The 21,396-nt window shown below is 39.1% G+C and overlaps 1 protein-coding gene across 1 annotated transcript in view; it reads right to left on the minus strand.

Annotated features, from left to right (window-relative positions):
* Nucleotides 1-21,396, minus strand: part of LOC124170803 (tensin-1-like) — a 366,656-nt gene that overhangs the window by 31,172 nt on the left and 314,088 nt on the right. Inside the window, exon 6 of the mRNA XM_046549768.1 lies at nucleotides 9,795-10,208. Within this exon, the coding sequence (XP_046405724.1) occupies nucleotides 9,795-10,208 (414 nt within the window). The remainder of the gene's footprint in view (nucleotides 1-9,794; nucleotides 10,209-21,396) is intronic.

Raw genomic sequence — 21,396 nt, forward strand, 5'->3', positions numbered from 1 at the left:
AAGCATTTGACATTGATAAAATGATATATTTTTTTCGTAACACTGAAATAAATTTTAAAATTTAGCATGCGTTGCACACAACTATAATACTCAGAGTAGAGAAAAATTATGCCACGGCGTTTTAAACCTGGATAAGCGATTCCAGTTGGAACCAAAATTAAAGATGACGTTTGGGTCGAAAACGCACCGATTTTAAACATCAGAAACTTTTAGCCAAGCGCTCCGATTGGCCGTTAGTTTTCCCAGTTGCCGGTTGTTTTGGAAAATTCATGACCTCAAATGGTTTGCCTGCATTTATCTTTGCATTTGTCCAGAGCATCCGCCAGCAATGCTTCGTCATAATCCTATGCTTTCTGGACTTCAAGAGGCCAAATAGGTTTGGAAAATTCACATGAATTTTTCTTGATGACTTTGACGAATTGACTAAATCCTAAAGCGAGGCGAAAGTCTAAAATAGTGTCTAAATCCTTCTATTGTGTACGAATGCTTCAATTATTTTTATAATGAAGAATAAAATTATTATTATTAATTATGTTGATTCTAGGGGAATATATTTTACGACAAAAATATCTTCCTCATTCAGCGACTAAGGTCAATGCGTTTTCGCAATGGATCGTGAGAGTAAAATTAGTTAGGGAAATGGACAGGAAATTTTCCCTATGATTGTGACGAATTGACGTAACCAGCTGTTTTAAAGTTGAGGAGAGGAGCGCCAGGAGGTATATTAGACCTTCCGCCACAGAAACTAAAAACGCGTGTTACCAATACCAATAGCATTGATTAAAAAAGTACACGTTACTTAGCAATTCCAATATACAAATTTTAAAATATGAAAAAGACTGATAATATTAATATGAGGATAAGGGGAACAAAGAAAATATCCTGGAGACATTCAAGATGGGCATGGAATGAAGAATGTCTCGCACGCAGTTGACAACGGAGATTTAACGTGGGATGGGGAATAGCCAGGGTGGCAAATTGTAGCGAGTAAACCTACCAATGAACGATGCATTATTTAATTAACAATTAATGTGATAAATATTCAGCTGCACACATATTTAGATGTATGCAGAGAAATAATATTTAGAAATTGGTTTTTAGAAATTTAGAAAATTTTGGGCACTGTATGTATTTAAGGTGTCTATATAAAAAGGTTTTTATGTCCTATTTTGTGTTACCATTGGGAAAACTTCCCACTTCATAGAATATTTCATAAAAATAAAATAAAAATACTCTATTCCACACATTATTTTAAATAGTACGACCCGGGTTTCTGATGATAGCATGATGTGCAGAAACCATGGTCGTACTATTTAAAATAAAGTGTAAAATAGAACAAAGTATTTTTATTTTATGATGAAGCAGTTACACAAAGTAACGCCGGAGACCGTGTCTTATATTATTTCGTAGAAAATAATAATTCCTTCACCAGACCCAAGTATCGGCGAGTTCATTTGTAAAGTCCTCTCGAGCGCCCGGATAATCGACTAGCCAACGAACCATTTCTCACGCTGCCGATTTTTTCCCGGCGACGCGAAACTTCTTGAGTGAATCAACGAAATACCGGAGGAGGCAACATTTTTCGCATCCTCTAAACCCGGAAATGGTTATTACCAAAATTCTGCTCCCCATTACCCAGTTCCTCTCCTTCATAATTTTTTCCCTTGAATTGCAAATTTAATTCGGAGAAAAAAAAGCCGTCTTCTCCGAGTTTCCTCCGAGAGACGCAAAGCAAAAAATGTGATCCAGGAGTGATTTCTCGGTGGAAAAGTGTCCACTCACTCAGTTCACCTAAAAGTTGGTTCGATTGGTGAGACTGATTTGAGGGCTGCGGGACCACTCTCTTCGTTTAGACTAAATGAGATTCTCCCCGAAGAAACTCCATTGTTTCAGGCTTAACTTTGTGAAAATACATTTTAAACAATTAAAAGGATATGGTACTTTTTCACACATATTATTTAAGACGATCGGTTTCGTCGCAGAGGCGACATCTTCAGGTACAGAGCTTCTCGTTATAACACAATATATATAACAAAATAACTATAAAAATCGTTATTTTTATAGTTATTTTGCTGTTTATTGGGTTGCTATTACGCGTTGGTAGGGGAGGATTGCGTTGAAGTTGGAGAGTTACTCAACTTCAGGGGAATTTCCAAAAGGGGGGAATGGTTGACAAAAATATTCTCATTTGCTAAAATTCCATTCCTGATGTGCTTTCTTATCTCCAACTCCTCCAAGCAGTCCATCCTTCTTCCCTTTTTCTCAAGGTGGAGAATTTCCGGAACAAAATCCGCTCCTGTGGTCACTCTCCCATAGGTGCTTCGCGAAATGCGATTTGTCTTCCTCCCCGTTTCTTAAATGCCTTCTACGTTATTCTGTTCTTACTTGTGTGTTTCTCCTCGAAAGGTCTGACAATCAGAGAATTGCACCTCAAGCTGGCTAGAGATTACGCGCTCGGCTTATGTTGCCTGAAGGATTAAAAACAGATATTTTTCACAGCGAAACAGAGAATATAATTCTACAACCCTGGAGTCACCTTTGAACCTTAGAGCCATCACATATTCTACAGAAATTTCCTCAACAATTTTTCCTCAATTTTCACAACATTCACAAACTGCACGATGTTATGTAGTTATTAGGAACAGAATAGGCGTCATCTGTCCCATTTTTTCACGCATGGCTGAGTGGATCTTTCGATCTTTTTTTGAGCATTATGGCCTTTTATAATTTTGGTGAAACAGTATAATAGAGTTGCATCACTACTTTTAGAACTTTGCATAATGATTATTCTAAAGAAAATATACATTTAAACTTGAATTCCAGCATTAAAGACATTTCATTGCAATTGTATGAGAGGGTAATCCTCGGGAAATACTGTTCTCCCGAATAATGGAGGAATTCAATAAATGATAAGGGGATTCAGTATAAAAATCACTTCAAATGGCATCTTATTACCTTTTTTTATTGTAAGCCGATAGTGTCGAAGACGCCTTAGGAGGCGTCTTGCGAGGCAATGTGGCGATGCACATGAAGCATTTATTTCGTAGAAAAGACAGGTGTCACTGCTTTGAGAAATTTGCATAGTGATTTTTCCAAAGAAAATGAATATTCAAAGTGTAATTCCTGCATTTTAAAGATTTCATTGCAATTGCATCGGAGTGAAATCCTTGGGAAATAGACGTATTGCTAATAATGTTCTGATATTGAAGTATACTAATTAGCCGTTGGATGCATACATATGCCGCAGAAATTCCCTCAACAATTTTCGCAACATCCACGAATTGTGGGAAAATATGCAGTTATAGGCAATAGCATCAGCGTCATACGTCTCATTTTCCACGCATGACTGAATGTCTCTTTTGGTATTTTTTTTGCATTTTGACCTATAGGTATACCACTGGTGAAACAGAAAAATACCTAACACCTTACGTGCCTGGAGGTCGGCAACCTTTTCCATTTGGCGGATATGGATTTCAATTGTATTGTCAAACGATAATACTTCTTCCTTCGCCATATATTTGCACAATCGCTTTATCGATGCATTTCCACACATTCAAGTGTTAACTTAAACACGAAAAATTTGAAGATAATGGCGTTATTAGTAAATGAATTTTACGTAATTCTCCGTCACTAACACCCAGGATGCATCCAACTCCCTCCCAACCAGTCTTCATACGCAAGGGATTATCCGCGTCAAACTTACGCGATCATCTTGGAATTTCCAAAGTGACCAGAGAAGACGCAGCACAGCATTTGCCTGTATCTATTGCATTGAAAATTATATCTGAGGTATTAAAAGTTAAAATTTGAGATACAGGATAATAAAACCAATTGATTCGTCTTCCACTTGGTGAAAATTCTTGCTGAATGAAGATAGATATATAGGGTGGAGAAAAATTGTGTCACAACATTTTTCTCCTGGCTAACTGATGCCAGTGGATTCGAAACCCTAGGGCGGGCTCTCCTGGGCCGAAGTCTAAAGCTATACGCTTATCACCTATGCACCACAGAAGGGGGAAGACAGGAAGGAGAAAGGATGGAGGCGCCGCCGCGATAGGAGCCCGACGACGCCTCCTGGAACGGGATAGGGAAGGAAGGGATGGGACGAGGAATCCCGCACCGTCACAAAGGCGGGCGGGTCCTACTATTGGCGAAACCTGGAAAACTATTTCTGTGGCAGCAATTTTAGAGGATTATCCCATGAGGAAGAATAATCCAACGATCAAATCGCTAGATGGCTAGCTGATGCCAATAAGGAACAAAATTACAAATTATGCTTAGGTCGAAAACGCACAATTTCTGTACTGCGGAAACTTTGAGGCACGCGCTCCGATTGGCCGCGAGTTTGCCTTGTTGCTGGATGCCTAGGATGCATCGCGATCTCCAGCAGACAAAGCAGTCGAAGTCATGAAGCGAAACTTGATAAGTTTACCAAAGGCCTACAAGACATTTCTGTCAGCGTATTTTTGGCGGAAAGTTTGATTTACGGGTAAATACATAAGCCTGGTTGGGCTATTTGCGTCATTCTACTAGAAAATCTAGTAAAACTGAAGGTCTTAAGGCCGTTTTAGACGGGGCACGGAATTGCGCAGGTTAGAGCAGCATTAATTTATAAAATGGCGTGGAATTGCGCGAATGCATGAACAAAATTAAAACAGGGGCTATTTTGATATCTCACGTCCACGCATTCTCGCATGTGTTCTAGCTAGTCACCGCTTTATACGAAGCAATTTTGACTGCGCCTTCGTACACACGTCAGATTTTTCAAGTACAAGCCCCGTGTAAAACGGCCTTTACCGTTGAGAATGAATTCCCGTAGAAATGCTTGTTATATTATGGTCCGCTCACGTAAAAGTATGTGTTTCCACATCCATAGGTAGCGGTCTGGTCACGTATTTTTACGTTTTTTGCATTGCGATTAGTGATTCCCCTCTATGGTATTATTTTAGACTATTTGGACCAAGTTCACGTTCTTGAAAAAATAAAAAAAATGTTTATAACAAAAATGTGAATTTAAAATCGTGCATAAGTTCTCGAGTAGTGTGACTATATTAGTATACTCGCAGCTTCTCCGCAAACATTTTAAAAATGACTGGCCTCTAGGGTTAGTTAAATGTGAACGGTGCCGAATCAAGAAGTGTTAAGCACTTTCGCCGTCAACCCAAACAGTTGCAAAAGTGCAGCTCTATCTTCTTCAGCGCAGGTCTGAGCTTCGACTGCATACACCGTAAATTTAAAGAAGATTTGCATAACGAATGGCAGCTTCTTCTGGGGTTTCCAACCGTATTTGTTGTTTTTAACGACAACCGTTTCAAGGTGCTGCCATGGATTGCCTTTATCACCCGTGATCGCCAACATTTTTATAGAAGACTTTGAGACGAAAGCACTAGAAATCTACCATTAGAACCCACCATTTGGCCGAGATACATTATTGACACATCTGTAATCTGGCCACACGGAACGCACGAAGTATCTTAAATCCTCCAGTACCTCAACAGACCAGTTCACCATGGAAATAGAAAAGGACAGCCAGTTCCTTCCTTAGACGTCATGGTGACGGGGAAAATGAACGGCAGATTTGGGCATGCGGTCCTCAAAGAGGTAAAGCATACCGATCGCTTTGCACCAACGTGATAGGATAAGTTCTACGTGAGTAATCTGTCAGCAAAAAGAAAAACCAGTCGAAGAGGCGGATGCATTCTTCTAAAAAGCGAACTCTTAATCCTCTGGCGCAACATCTGACGGAATTGATGGAGTCAAAAACAGTCCCAAACTTTCATGAAGGGAGAAAAAAACGCGCCGTCACGCTGCGAAGGCGTTGATGATTCATGGTTAGAAGGAAGGCGCTCGTTGGGACATTGAGAAGGCTCCATAAAGGCATCCCCACCCCATCACGGATGTAATTACTGCCAAAAAATGTGCTCAAGTGATCACAGCCGTGAAAAAAAATCGGTGATCAGAATGCAGAAACAGAGGTCAACACCTCTGACGTAAATTAACCTTATATAAGGCCAAGAGAAGCCACGGGGTACTAGCGATTTTTTTCCTAAACAGAGTTTGGTACCGACATTGATAGAATAAATATTCCAAAGCTTGGTGGCCAACGGATACGAGTTAGTCTCTGTTCTGTGGTGACATCGAGTGGAAAATCAAATGCACTACTAAATATCAATTTGATCTCGATTGTTTTCTTTATCTAATTTCTGTACCTAACGCTGCTTAGAAATAAAAAAAATCATTTGTACCCCTCGGCTTCTCACTCCCTCATATCACTTTTCGCCTTTCCTTCACGCGAGGCATCAAATTCAAAATGTGCCACACCTACGGACAATTAAAACCGATAAATGCATGGAAACTGAAATCTGAAGGTTTTCCAGATAAATTTAAAATAAAATTACTTGGAGGAGAAATTATATTTTTTCTGAAAATTGTACAGGAAATGAGTTTAAACAAAGGATAAAGAGGAAAAATGCAATATCTTGGCAAAAAATCGATTTATCCGAGGAGTTTATACTGCTCAGCTGTTTTTCCAAGGCCGAATTCGAACTTCCACTGCTGAAATTCACTTACACGTAATAGGAGGAAGAAAACTTTGAAGAAAACAGGTCGTTACTTTAAACGAAAAAAGGTGTGGGTGTGGGTGTAGATGCAAGGAAATGTTGCAGAATCTCACAAAAATGGGCGCAAAACTATCGTATTCTCCACTGATTAGTTGATCGTGGATCTGAAATCTTCGCACGATTATAGTATAGTATAGTTTTCAAGACGAGAGAAGCTTTCGTTAAGAGAAGGGTACCACCCAAGTCGGGCATTTCCCTACCCTTCAATCTCAACTCATCCCCCTTGTTGTATATTACCTTTTCTAGCTTTGAGTTACTTCCAAATTTGTGACATATCGTAGTCAGTTCAAGGCTCATTATTGTTTTTTATCCTAGCCATTATTAATGGAGCGTTGTCATTGATGATACGACGATGATTTCAACTGTCGGAAATCAGCATTGAGTACTCAAAAGAATAAGCTCTTATAAAAATTTTTTTTTTAAAAACCAGCCTTTATATTTAGATTACAGGGGATGAGCAACGTTTATATATGACACAAAGCAAAAAAACTCAGTGACCCCGAAAAACCAAAAGTGACGTATTAAAAAAGTCACTATATTTATTACTACGAATCTGCAGGCGCTCGAAGGGAAGAAAATTTTTTTGACGATTTTCGAAAAAAATCTAAGTGCCGAAAAATTTCAGTCCAGAGTCCGGACCTGGGACGACGGAATTCGGACGAAATTTTTCCAAGTCCGAAGCCGGACCCGAGACGACGGAGGGACTTTGAAAAATTTTCGAAAGCGGGGGTCTCGCCGAGTAAAGCAAGACGAATCCCCCAAGCTAGGGCTGAGTCGATGGGAAATTTTATGGTGGATAACTTTTACTGTGGTCGCAAAACACGAAAATCGACCATTTGGAACTTCTTTGATCAAAAACATGTTTTGGGGGGCTATAGGTTGACTGGGGGGTGGTTAAAGGGGGGTTGGAGAGAAAAAGTTATATTTTCATGTATTGTCATCGGAAATGAAAAAGTGTGCAAAATTTCAGCGTTTTTGCTTCACAGGAAGTGAGTCAAATTTCAGTTACAAGATTTGTACCAGACAAACAGACAGGTTGGTGAGTTGATATAAGACTGTAAAAATGAATGTAGGCTTTTTGCACTTTATTTCACCGTTTTTATCCGTAATCCCATACAAACCGAGGGTGTTGAGGTCATGGATGCCCTTGGGTAGGTGATTACTTGACCTAAGTCCGGAAAAATTCTAGATTCAACCATCGGAAAGATAGTCATAAAGCTCCTAATGCGGATGAAACGTCATGAGCCTATAAGGATTCCTAGTTCCCTTTATAACTGGAATGTTTTATTCTGGTCGGTGCTGTTCCAAGTCTATTCGGTCCACAAGAGCCACTTGTACAATGCTTGGCTCTCGCCACCTTTGATCGAGTCTTAGCGATTCAATAAATACTCTCTCCTTTATTTGGATCCACGTTAGACTTTTCTGTGTTTTATCTGCTCAGAGAAGGCAGTTTATTCGTTGGAAGGCTTTTTATCATTAACTGAAGCGTGGAAAAATACAGCGTGTGTTGTTTCAACCGTGAAAACGTTTTTAGAGTTAATTCACTAACTTTCAACTGCAAAGCTATCTTTTGTTGGTCGGTGGAAATGATGCTAGAAATACCAGCCGTTTGCCAAAGTGCAAAACCTATCGCATGAGCCTGGGGGCACATTGAAGGAGAGGACGAATAACCCAATACCAAAATCAGCTCTCTCAACAGGTAGTGGACCTTATTTCTGGGTAATCCTCTGATTCTCCTGATTAATTTACGGATGCTGAATTTAAAAGTTCACTGCTATATTAGTTTTACTAGGACCTCTTATATTCCAACTCCCGTAAAAATATGACCACCATGGGCCTCTTTGAGTTTTTACTTATTTTCTGTTTCCACGAAGAGTCTTCTGCTAGAATATTTAAGAATGTTATCACATATTTTTTTCAGATTTCTGCAAATTGTTTTCAAAGGCACCAAGTGGTATTTCAATCTCTTTGTTTTGGAACAACAGACTCAATCAGCATATCGGTTAGAAAATATTTTTCAGGTCGACCCAGGGGGATATCACACTATTCTCAAAGAGAGAGAATGGATACATCCAAGTTTCAAGTTCCGCATAGTTTTAAGGGTCGTTTAGTTCTTAATGACTTCCTCCATCAATCCATGCCAAGAAAAGGTATATTAAGAAAGAGTGAAGCAAAAGCAGTAGTTGAAGCAGAAATAAAGCTAAGTATCACCATATCGGCACTACCTTTTGCGCTCACCCAGGATGGAAACAAAACGCTCATCTCGATCCTTATACGCAGCAACACTTTACGTGTTAAGCCAGGATTTACATCTTTTTGCTACGCTTTTGGCGATGTTCTATGACGATCACCTAATTCCGATTCCATGACTACCAGGCCCGATTTTTATTTATCTGACATTCACTGACCGGTATGAACCCTGAGGAATCTCGCTTCAATTTATAATACGCATCAATATCACCGGCTCATCCGTACTCCGCACATTTTACCTGCCTCGGTAGGTAAGAACGTCTGTTTTCCGCACAGCGTCCAAAGCTGCTTTGACCTCGACTGTCCGTATTCCGTACATTACCCCTAACGACTCTCCTGACTGTGAGCGTCCAAACTTCGCATATTGCTGCTATGCCAGCAATAGGTCGTCTCTTGGATCATAAGTAGATATATAATTATATATCTGGTACCCATAGGCAGAAAATATCTTGATTTGTTGCCAAAATGCTGTTTGTATACTGCTCTAGTTACATGATAGACATAACGGGCCAAACCAAAAACCAGAATTACATTTCACTCTCAAGTTTAAGTAAAGTTTTAATCAGTAGAACAGCTAAACTATAAAATTTGGTCATTTGCGGCATATAGACGTTGGGATAAATGGACCTTTTTTCGATCCTTTACCACGGTCATTAAGTGTGTGGAATACGGATACGACCAAAATCATAAATTTGAGAATCGGCGGAATATGTACCCGGGTCAACTGAATGAGAAAGCACTAATAGGGTGAACATTAAACAAAACCGAATCCAAAATCTGAAGTAGAATGGAAATGAGAATCTTTCACGTATCTAGACGAGAGGCCGGCTAGCCCGATTAGATGGGAAAGCGCTACAGTCAACAGGACACTAACCCGACCTTACCGAATCAGAGGAAGACCGGAAATGAGAAACTTGCACGTACCCAGTTGAGCGGCCGGCTAGCCTGACCGGGGGCTATCCAGCGATGCGTGCTCCAACCCTGGAGCGAGTCGCTGCTGTTATTGTTGCCGCCGTTGGTGTTGTTGTTGGTGTCGTTGTTGAGGTCGGGCTGGGTGCCGCCGTGCTTCTCCTGGTTGAACTGGTTCCGTCTCTTCTCCGGGGGCAGCGTTGTGGGGCCGGGTGCGGCGGGGTGCGTCGCTGGGGGCAGTGGGTGCGTGAGTGTGGAGGGGGGAGCGGGCGAGGGCGGGGAGGCAACGGGGGCGGCGGAGGCCGGCGGAGACGACCCCACCGACGTGCCGGGGGCAGTGACCAGGGGCGGCTTGCCGGGGCGCCGGTGCAACTGAGACGCGTAAGCCATCCGGAATGCATTGCCCACAATTGAGTTGAGTTCTTCCGCCTGTTCAGGGGTAAAAGAAGGAGAGAGACGATTAAGTACCTGCGCACAACAACAGGACATCTCAGCGTAGGCGAGTTAACACTGCGAAATGTTCCCGGGCTCAGCAATGAGTAGGTACGGACACTACTCGACTTACTAACAGGATACGTTCCGTATACTTGGTCGTATGTCGGATTTGAATGAATTCTTCACGGAATTCCCACCAGGTAAGCTCTTCAGCCAGAGCTGACGTTTCAATGGCTAACTCTTCCATCGCCCTTTGGGCGTTGAAGACGATGACATATTTAGCCATTGAAACATCGGCTCTGACTGAACAACTCACCTTATGCGAATCCTGAGAAGAATTCATCCACACTGTGGGCCAGGAAAGCACCAAATTTTATAATATTAGTAGGTCGAATTGTCCTAGTCGGAAGTGACATACACAGGTATTAAATCATCCATGAGTCAAAATAATAATCTTAAAACTTTGCTGTGCTGACAGACGTAGATTAGCTCTGTGAAGTACACATACATACTTTTAACCCACGATCCTTGAATTTAAATACCATCAGGATATTATTAATAATATATAAAAACAAAATTGTGAAAAAATTACTTCTGACAACATCATAATGGGAACATGTAGTCACAATACGCTTGCGGTTTTTAGGGGTATTTTTAAGAGGAAATTTTAGGAATACTTCAAAACGTATTTTTCAAAATAATTTTGGTTGTAAGACGGACGGTGGTAAGGAAGGGAGTACCTGTAGCTCAAATAGACCCGAATTGTCGTGAAAAAGTAGGCTGCTTTGAAATTACTCACACGGGGGCGTGCTCGAGAAGACATTACTAAGACCGGAAAAGAGTCAAATCATGCATTGCAATGGAAAACGTAAGTTATATCTGGAGTTCATCACAAAGCATTTGCATTTAGTTCCACGAGATAGCAAAATCATCTGGACCGGAAATCGAGCCAACAATATTTCGTTTCCCAGGTCAGAGCGCAAATCACTCAGCTTGAAAACTTGAACGTTAATCGTTTGGTATTGATTTTTTTAAACCATTGATCCAATCTTTAGCTCTACAGTTGGAAAAACTGTGACAGTGAATATATCGCCATATGGAGCAGGGTATCAAAGTATAATGCAGGTAAATTAAATCTGGAAAGCGTTCCATGTACCTAAATTCTAACCGCAAGCTTAAGCATTAACATCTATGAGAAAATACGTTACCCGGGGCGCGAATCCAGAAATCGAAATCTTGATTTTCAGACCACTGCGCATGGCTATATGCAAGAAAAATGAGAGGGTATGAGCTGGTAAATCTTGAGGAATTGAGAACACGCATAATATACGCATAGAAAATATCATTTTGGAATACTACTGGATTTCCATGTCAATGGATGCAATCCACAAGCCATGGTAGGTATACCAGAAAGACATTGCACCTACATATTAATAAACTATTAGTTCCGCAAAGTTTCCACGAAGTTTCCTTGATTTCACTTAGCAAAGTGATATAAAAATATTTGAGGAAAATTGCCACAAAAGTTGGGTAAGAATGTTAAAATTCCACCAGATTTAGCCCGAAGCCACTCTACACAGCACCTATATATATAATTTTTCACCCTTACTTACCCCCACCATTTAATCCTTCTTTGTGTTCATGTTTTCGACACGTACGCTCTTAATGATACTCTTCGATAGTTTTTCCTGCCCTGTATAACAAGATATCCGCATTAAGTCTTTCCTGTTCAATAATGGATCCTTGCACAACCGCGATCCCCTTTCAAATATCCTTGCTTGTGAGTCCTTCATAGATCTTTCACACATCGAAATAAAACATGAATCGCACGATTATTTTCACTCAAAAAATAAGGAGTTGGGATAACGATTGTGGAATGCGAATATACACATCCATATCTAAAATTGTAGGAATATACAACATCATTTGATAACCACTGTTAAGTTTCGGCTTTATATAGGAGTGTCTTTGTATAGTATTTTGAAGGTGATTACTGATAGCTGAGGTCATTTGCGCCATGAAGGAAGAACATGGAAGGAAGGGTGGAGAGAAACCCGGCGTCGGCATTAGCCTGCTCTGAACGAAAGGCGTCAAGGGGACCACGGCTTAACGTCTCATCCAACGGACGGAGTGTGGCGCTTAAAATGTTCTCCACACATCATTCAAGCAGGAATCGATAAGTCTCTGGAATTACAGCCTGAAAACAAATAGCAAGGCACAGAACCTCGCATTCCTTCCCAACCGTATTCCTTCCCCTTAAAATATAAATTTCCTGCCATACTGTGACTATAGAGCAAAATTATAACTGAAATAAAAACGCATGGAAATGCACTGGAGGCAGCCTAAACGACTGAGTCTGGTGTAGTCAACGAACCAGTTATTCCGGCGAGGCGAGGAAGCACGAATTGGGCAGCCTGTGAACATTCTCTGTCACCCAAACCCGGATTTGAAACCAAGTTCTCAGGGTGAAAAGCCAACGCTCTAACCAACACACCAACCCGATCCCCCTGAGTATTTGTGTTGTGGTCTCAGGTTGCCTGAGCCGATGCACGCTGGGAGGAAGCTCACATCTCCTGCATGAATGTGCGCGCATTATTTTTGTTATTATGAGAATTTTTATGATCGTGTGGTGTGAGTGTAGGCATCCTGTAGCATGCAGCATGCAGGTGATCGGTAAACCCATATCCAAGCACCCTAGCGGTGGCTATTAGGGTATTATTTAGATATGGATTCACTAAAAATTCTCTCGGACCAACCATGTGGCAGATAGCAGAGCGGAAAGTAAGATTTGGTCTCGATAGAGAGAAATGAAAATTTTTAATTGAGAGCTTAAAACTCCACTCAATTTGTGACTATCAAGAGTTAAGCCCATAAAAAATTCTAAATTCAGCCTAGCTGGTGCATGGCATCAAAGACGGGCTACTTATCCGACAGTAAATGAAAGCATTAACATTTGTAGCTCCTTTTCCGAAGATAATGAACCAATTACGACAAAAATAGCCAGGTGAGATGACTAAAAAATTTTACATCCTAAAACAGGTTTGGTGTCCAGGGAGATTCCGGAACCCGAATCAAATTACCAGGGACGCGAACAAAGATGATAGAACCAGTGGCTCAGGCTGCCATAGAGATGCATAAAATGATGTAACTCGTTCAAAATATATTCGAGGGAATTGGAATGAGTATAGAATTAATGCACATGAAATTAAGTTCAAAATACACGATTAAATATAAACGACAAATGATAATTTTCACACTTGAATATATAGTTCCACTACCCTAGGAATTTTCACCACTTAAATATATAGCTCCAATACCTAGGGTTGGCCGGGCTATTCAACAATAGGGATATTTCGATCAAATTTGCAAGAACACCCACAGCAAAAAGACTTATGGCAGAGGAGTTATATAAATTTAAGTGTACAGATTACCATTGCACTATTACATATTTGTTGTTTCTATTCATGGGTATATAGCATTTCCACGTTCTCAATCCTGAAACGATTTAATTCTTTAAGTTCAATTACTGCCATTATTAGGATACTCACAATCAAGTTAAGCAAACTTCTGGCGAGCTGTGTCTTAATGACGCCAAGTTACTACGGTCAGCGACTTAGATCTCATCCTACTTCTTTTTCAACGTATCTTCACAGTCGTGTCGGCGTAGTGCAAAGAGCGATAATCATATACAAATACTCTCCCCGGTATTTTATGCTAATTAGCTAATGAAAACGCATTCTGGGATATCATTAGGCATAAATAATAAACAATAGAACAAAAGAAGACTGGACGATATGAGATCACTAGTATCAGGTTTATAGACTCGAAAGAGCCAACTCAATAATATACTCAAAGAACAGCGTTGATATACCTATCACACAAAATAATAGGGAAGCTCACGTAACAGCGGTGAATGAAGATGTGCAGAGGTGTCAATCGGCTATGACGGCAATAAGCAAATGCAACGCCAATAGAATAGAAAGAAAGTCACCACCGATGACCGTAATTAAAAACTAGACGTATCCTTGGGCATTTCAGGATGTTAGTAAGTCCCTGAATTATCCATTAGTTACGTAACGATCATCATCACAAATAAACTATTTCAAATGAAATTACTCAAGGATTACATATGCAGTAAAATAATCCATTGCACATGCATGAATTAAAATTCATCCATGAAAACATTTGACCACAATTCTCAAGGATCTAATTGAGAATCCGAAGCCTATTATCTGGCGATGGAGGAAAAACTCCACAGTCAAAAAAATATAACAAAAGATTCGGACGTAATGGCAAGACCGTACATTTCATGCTATCATACCTCTACCTCAACCAAGAGTGGTAAAGGTCTAAACTATCAAATGAAACCAAAATATTAACGCACTCAACAAAGAAATACCTAAGAATCGGATACTAGTGAAAGGAATAGCAAAATTTGAAATACGAGAGTAGCAATATAGGGTTGGCCGATGAATTCAATCATAGGGCTATTTCGATCACATTGGCAAATAAACCCACTGCAAAAATCTTGATCCAGTTCTGCAGATTTTCTTAGCCACGAAAATGACGTCTCAATGAGTGAAAGCCGAGTTTTATAGACTTTATACGCGTTAATAACTACGGCTTCGTCCGCAGAAAAAGTGGCAACAGGTGTTTAAATCAATTTTCAGGTATATACTGACGTAACTTTCTTTTTTATGTGTAGCATTCTTACTTTCGAGCGTATCTATTTTGACTGACCACTCCACAACACAAAAGATATAAAATAGCAACATGAAATGGGTCCAATTAAAGATTAATTAGACTCATTAATTATTCTGAGTATCCCCGTCAGAGATATTTCGATCAAAGGGTCTAGCAGGTTAAGATGGTGAAAAGTGCCCCAAGATAATTTGAAAAATAAAAAATATACACTTGAAGGGCATCCAAAATTATGTTTCCCCAAAGTTTCAGGTCTCAACAATCGAAAATAACCCAAAAAAATTGAAACACGATTTTTATTTTTTTAGCCATATCTCCAGTTTTTATTTTTGTAAAATCGTTTTCTTGATTTTAAAATATAAATACTGTTACGAACTACCATTATGATTTTTTTTCAAAATTTTAAACGAAAACAAAGCTTTTACATAAGCTTGAAAGTTTTATATCAAGAGAGTTTTTTCGATTACAAAAATACTCTTTTCTATGAATGGTATGATATAATGGAGATATAGTTTAAAATTAATTTTAAAATGTAATATAAAAATCATTTTGCGATAAAGCTTCGCTACTGTAACATATGAATTCTTTTAAAATTGCATACCCATTCTATTTCTTGGTTTTTCAAATATGGATCGTCTATAACTTCATCGGTAGAGTATTGCATTAAAACCAATATATCCGTTCCGATGGACAGTCATGTCTACAAGAAGACATACTATGGATAAAAATGTGTAAGGCGTGGCATTCACGGCAAGGAAATTATCGGAAACAAAAAGCTGCCTGACATAGCTTAGTTTATGAAGGAATTTATAAGGAAATTAATGACGTGGTCTTGGTTAATGATATTTTGTGCCGTAAATGGTGTACTAGCGCGACTTGGGCCGTTTTACTCGAGGCACATCGTTGCGCAGTCTTACGTATCTACGAAGGCGCAGTCAAAATTTCGTCGTGCAAAGCGGTGAATTGCTACAACGCAAGAGAGAATGCACTTTGCGAGATGGCAAAATAGCCCCTACTCTAATTTCAGGCTCGGATTCTCGCAATTTCAACAATTGTAGCAACAACCTGCCCAATGATTTGCCCCGTGTAAAACGGCCTTCATGTATATTCGAAAAGACGATACATCAATTATCAGCGATTCTATCATATTCGCGCAGTAATTAGGAAATTGAAGCTTAACAGTATGGTTATAAACCATAATTGCGAATAATCTAAGTGTGATAGGCATTGTTTATATTAATTTTTATTCTTAATCAATAATATTATAAACTAATCAACAATCGTTGCTCTCAACGATCAAATCAAATATCCTCCTGGAAGACATGGATGCAAATGGCGCAAAGCAGTTATTCGTATTTTTGACCGTGTTTGACCAATTTTAAAAACCTGAAAAAAAGTAAGATTATACGTGAAGGTAGGGGTAACGACATATTTTTTCGGCGTGTCTATTGTTTCCTAAAATTTTTAATTTAATTTTGAAAAGTTCAAACTTATGTTAAAGTTTTGTTTTCGGTTAAACAATTTCGAAAAAATAATGATGGTAGAACGTAACAGTATATACACTTTAAAAACAAGAAAACGATTTTACAAAAATGAAAAACTGGAGATATGGTTAAAAAACTAAAAATCGTGTTTCAATTTTTCTTGAGGTTATTTTCGATTTTTGAAGCCTGAAACTTTGGGGGTACATATAATTTTGGATGCAATTTAATTGGATATTTTTATTTTTTTTGTTGGCTACTTTGATCACTCAATAATTACTTTAGAGCATTGTCCAGCATCATTTAATCTCGTTGAGTGAATTCCTCTTTCAACAATTAGTTTGAATAAAAAACTTAAGGATGAATATTTTAAATTAAAGGAAGAATGATATCGTAAAAATAGATTTTGAAGAATAGCTCAGCGGCCATCCGCATGAAGTTGGCGGTTTTGCAATGCTAAGACTTGAAAATTTTTAAAAATTGTCAATCGTAATTTTTATTTTATTTCAATGCTAAATTGTGGCCAATCACTTTTCTATTTGGTTAAAACTTAGATAAATGACAATTCAATTTGCGACACCCAAAAATAATATAATGATGAGATTCAGTAGTAGATCAGAATAACGTGAAATTACTTGGGCCGCTCTATCCAGAGAAGTTTGTGTATTTAAATAAATGGTTTTTCAAATCATACAGCCCTGATCAATGTTAAACCCAAAATATCGTGAAAATAAATGGTTCTCCAAATAATTAAAACTATCTCAGTAACAGAATAAATGTGAAATAATGGTAACAACCCCGGTCTTCCCTTACGGCAATAGAAAAGAAATATTCATGATAGAGCATTGCAAAAACTGAAAACCCACAAATATTTAATGTTGTCCCCTATTTTCAACGGCTGAGTGACATCATCAAGATAAACTGTTCATGGTGATAATTACGGTTCGACGTTGAAATTAATAGACAACATTAAATAATTTGTGCAAAAGTTCTTTTTTGCTTTGTACTTCCATGAATATTACCTCATTCCACCAAATAACGCCGAAGTCAGTTGAAAATTGCTCATCTTCGCCTTCCCTAGCTCACCTCTCTTTCACTGAAGGGCCAGCTATGATGAAACTTATCCCGGATTTTTTTTCAATTGGCTACGGTGCTGCGGTTCCCCGTATTTCTTTCCCACAGGCGTGAACAATCCTAGGCCGAGGATATAATTTCCATCCACGTCTCCATGACGTAAGAGCCTCGAAAACTACTGATTTTTAAAGCCTTCACGGGCCAAGGCATTAATATAAAATTACATTTTGGGATAATTTTCCTCTCAGTATTCGGAATGCGTGGCTACCCAACAGTTCCGGAAGGCATCTTCACGGATGATTACCCGTGAGGCGGCTTGGAAGAATTAGCCTCGTTTCCCTCACACTATTGACGCGAAAAGCATCTCGTGTTGGAATTTTTTCTAAATTTGTATTTCACCTTCCACTCGTGGTTTTGAAGCGACACGGGCTCAAAAGTTTTCGTTTTTTTATCGCATTAGCGAATTTATGTATGTTTCCCGCATGGAGTGATTGAGTGCTTATGTATAGCGAATGATTACATCTAAAGCCAACAATACAGTAACATCAAAGGTATGCCAAAGTTGCAGGCAACAACTTATATAAGCACTGTTTTACCTTTATTTATTCGCGGTAAACTTCTTTTAATTGTAAACTTGGATGGGATTTATTTCATTTAGTAACCGTTGGCAGATTATTGCTTTATACGATGGTGTTGAGTAGAACCTCGGATAACGACCAAAATCCGTTCCAGAAAGCTGGTCGTTATCCGAAATGTTCGCTATCCGCAACAATTTTCCCCATAACAAATAAAGGAAATAGGAATAATTGGTTCCTAGCTCCCATTGACTCGCTATTACATGAAAGTTAAAGGCTATATAGGTATGATTTTTTAAATGAGAATAGTTATAATACAGTACAAATTGAGTAAAGTATAAATAAAAACATTAAAGAAAGCATTTAAACATAAGGAAACAGGAAAACTAAAAGTTTTTACTGCCACGTGATGGCGTGAGTGGATGGAGGTATTACTTTGTATCCATTTGGGATCGCACAGTACCGAGCACAAACATGGCCGCTACACATCTCTTCGCTAATCGAAATTTTGTTCGCTATCCGAGGCAAATTTTTAGTGAAACTTTTGGTCGTTATCCGAATTGTTCGTTATCAGAGGCGTTCGCTAAACGAGGTTTCACTGTACTTGTGTTACAGTCTGGTGTTGTATGAAGCGATGCATGATTGCTGTGGCCTCAATAACCAACAAAAATGTTGACGTCTTACTTTTATTATTATATGCATAGTTTGATAAGCATTTGGTGCGCATGTGTGGTACATATTGAATGGTGCACTTTGGTGATTAGTCACCAAGCACCATTAAGGTGGCTCGCACGGTATGATGTTGCATAAATTTGAGAAGCAGGAGAATGCATGTCTTCTATATACCTCGGAAATTTCAAGATGATAGCGTACATTTTGAAGGAGTAAAACTGACCCAAGAAGGCAGAATACGACCGATCGCGAAGGAGGGAAACGTTCTTATGCATATGGAAAATTCCAAAATAATGGTACAAAGACGAAACGCAAGTGAGCACATAGAGCCGTCGAGCAGCTTTATTACATCTACATCTACATTATACCCTGCGAGCCTATAGATTATAGGGTGTTTGGCAGGGGGTTTTCAATCACCTGCATGCAGCATGCAATTGGAATTGGAGCAGATATTACTTTCTTCCCATCCATCGTAACCTAGGTGATGGAAATTTAATGCCGGAGGAGAAATCATTTTTAATATTCTAACCCTGCTGCATATTTAACTATAACCTATACCACCCAATCATGAGCATGAACGAAAGAAGTGAAAGTTCAATTTTTCCGAAAAATTCACCACCTATGACCGCAATTAAAAACCGGACCAAAAAAAATTCATACTTGAGAAAAGGGATAATATTATTTAAGGTCTACTCCTTATAACTTCTTCGTAAATTTAAATACTATAGCGTAAGCCTTAAAATAGTAATATGGCCCTAGAATAGTATCGGGTTGGTGAGTTGGCTAGAATGTTGGCATCACACCTCTTAGGCCCGAGTTCAAATCCCGGCGGTGGCGAACATTTTCCAGAGACCAGAGAAATTCTACGTTGGAATTTTTTTCCTGCTTTGTATCTTACCTCCCAATCAAGGATTTGTAGTGATACTTGCTTAAAGCTTTCGTTTTTAATCGCATTAGCAAATTTATATTTCCCAGAAAGGAGTGCTTGAGTAATTCTGTATTGTGAATAATAATATCGAAAGCCATCAATACAGCAAAGGTATGCCAAAATCCCAAATAAAGTACTTTGAAAACAAAATGCTGTCTGGTGGGGATATTTTTCGGAGACAGATCCCTGTTTGGGTGTTACGCAGAGGACACTTCAAAAACCACACTCCGTCCGACGTCAGAGACGTAATACCTTGGTACCGTTGGTGCCTATCGCTAAGAACAGGCCAATACCGACACCAGGTTTCTCTCCACCTTTGCCTCCCTACCCTTTTCTCATGACGCAAATAACCCCAGTTGTCGGTTACCTTCTCCAAATACCATACCTACCGATTGAAGTAAATGATACAAAAAGATATCGTACCGCCCACACAACTTTATTTCACAACCCTACAACACGTTTTTCGACTAGATTTCAATCATCATCTGGTGCTGCAATGCATTTTCAGAGACCTAAAAGTTCATTTCCATGCAAGAAAGTCTGACTGACTGTACTGTGACTTTCTTGCATGCTTGCATACTTGGGATCGGGATCTAACTTGGGGAAAAAAGGTGACTTATTACATTTTCAGGTTGGCTACCATGATGTAGTGTGAGTGCTCAGAGTGGGATCTATGGTTGAAAAATCATACTGCCTGCAAAGAATAGTGTTGATTAATTAGTTTTCCTTGTTTGAGTGTTGAATTGAAGATTCTTCAAAAGCCATACTGGATTACTGCAAGCCAATCGAAAAACATATAGTAGGTAGAGTTCTGAAATAAAATTAAGAGAGTAGTACGATATCATCGTGTATCATGTGACCCATAATAATCCAATGCTGCTTCTAAGTAACATCAAAAAATGTATACATGTTCAGCTCCATTCAGGACATACTTAAACTAAGTGTTCTTTTATGCTGTTAAGTTTAATGGAAAAATATGTAGCTGCCACAAACACTATGAATGGGTAGAAAATTTTCATATTTAAAAAATGAGAAATCTTGAAATTTACTTTCCCCCAAAAGCAGCTCTGGGCTGGAGAGGATTAATATGCCGTTCCACGATATCACTCCGGAAGAAAAGTTTACTTTATTCCACCGTATGAATAAATACAAAACACGATCGGTCAAGAGAGGTTGGGAGGGGATGAGCCTTCTTTATTATGGAAAATTCCAAAGCGACGGTACCACGGGAGTGCGTGGAAACACACAAGTCGAGCCCTGGAGCAGCAGACCGAGGAGAAGTGGACGCAATCTTAGCGGAAGATCGAATTCACCAATCCAAAAATAAACCGTTTTCAGCTATTCTTACGGGTATATATTTTTTGAGCATGCCCACGGAAAAGCCCGAGAGATGATCAAGATTCGAGAAGACCATAAATTTAGCGTCGCTGGAGTGGTATAACGGTATGACATAAATTAGGCCTTGTGGAATGAAAATCATCGGCTTTCAAGATGATAATGGGGCAATTAATAGGGCAGCCATAAAATGTGAAATAATGGTCCTACGCGTAGAAAGAAAAACAAGGAAGTGGACGGTGACCTGGGAATCAAAACAATTACGACATCAATGGCAGTTTTAGGGAAGAAAAAAATAATAAACCAGCCTGAAAAATACGACTTGGTCATTGATAGGAAGTTGTAATAAATAATTACCCTGCAATTTACCCACTTCTATAAAAAAAAACTCAAAGTTCATTTCACTGATTGGAATA

This window comes from Ischnura elegans, chromosome X (genome assembly GCF_921293095.1).
Source record: "Ischnura elegans chromosome X, ioIscEleg1.1, whole genome shotgun sequence".
In the NCBI taxonomy this organism is placed as follows: Eukaryota; Metazoa; Arthropoda; class Insecta; order Odonata; family Coenagrionidae; genus Ischnura; species Ischnura elegans.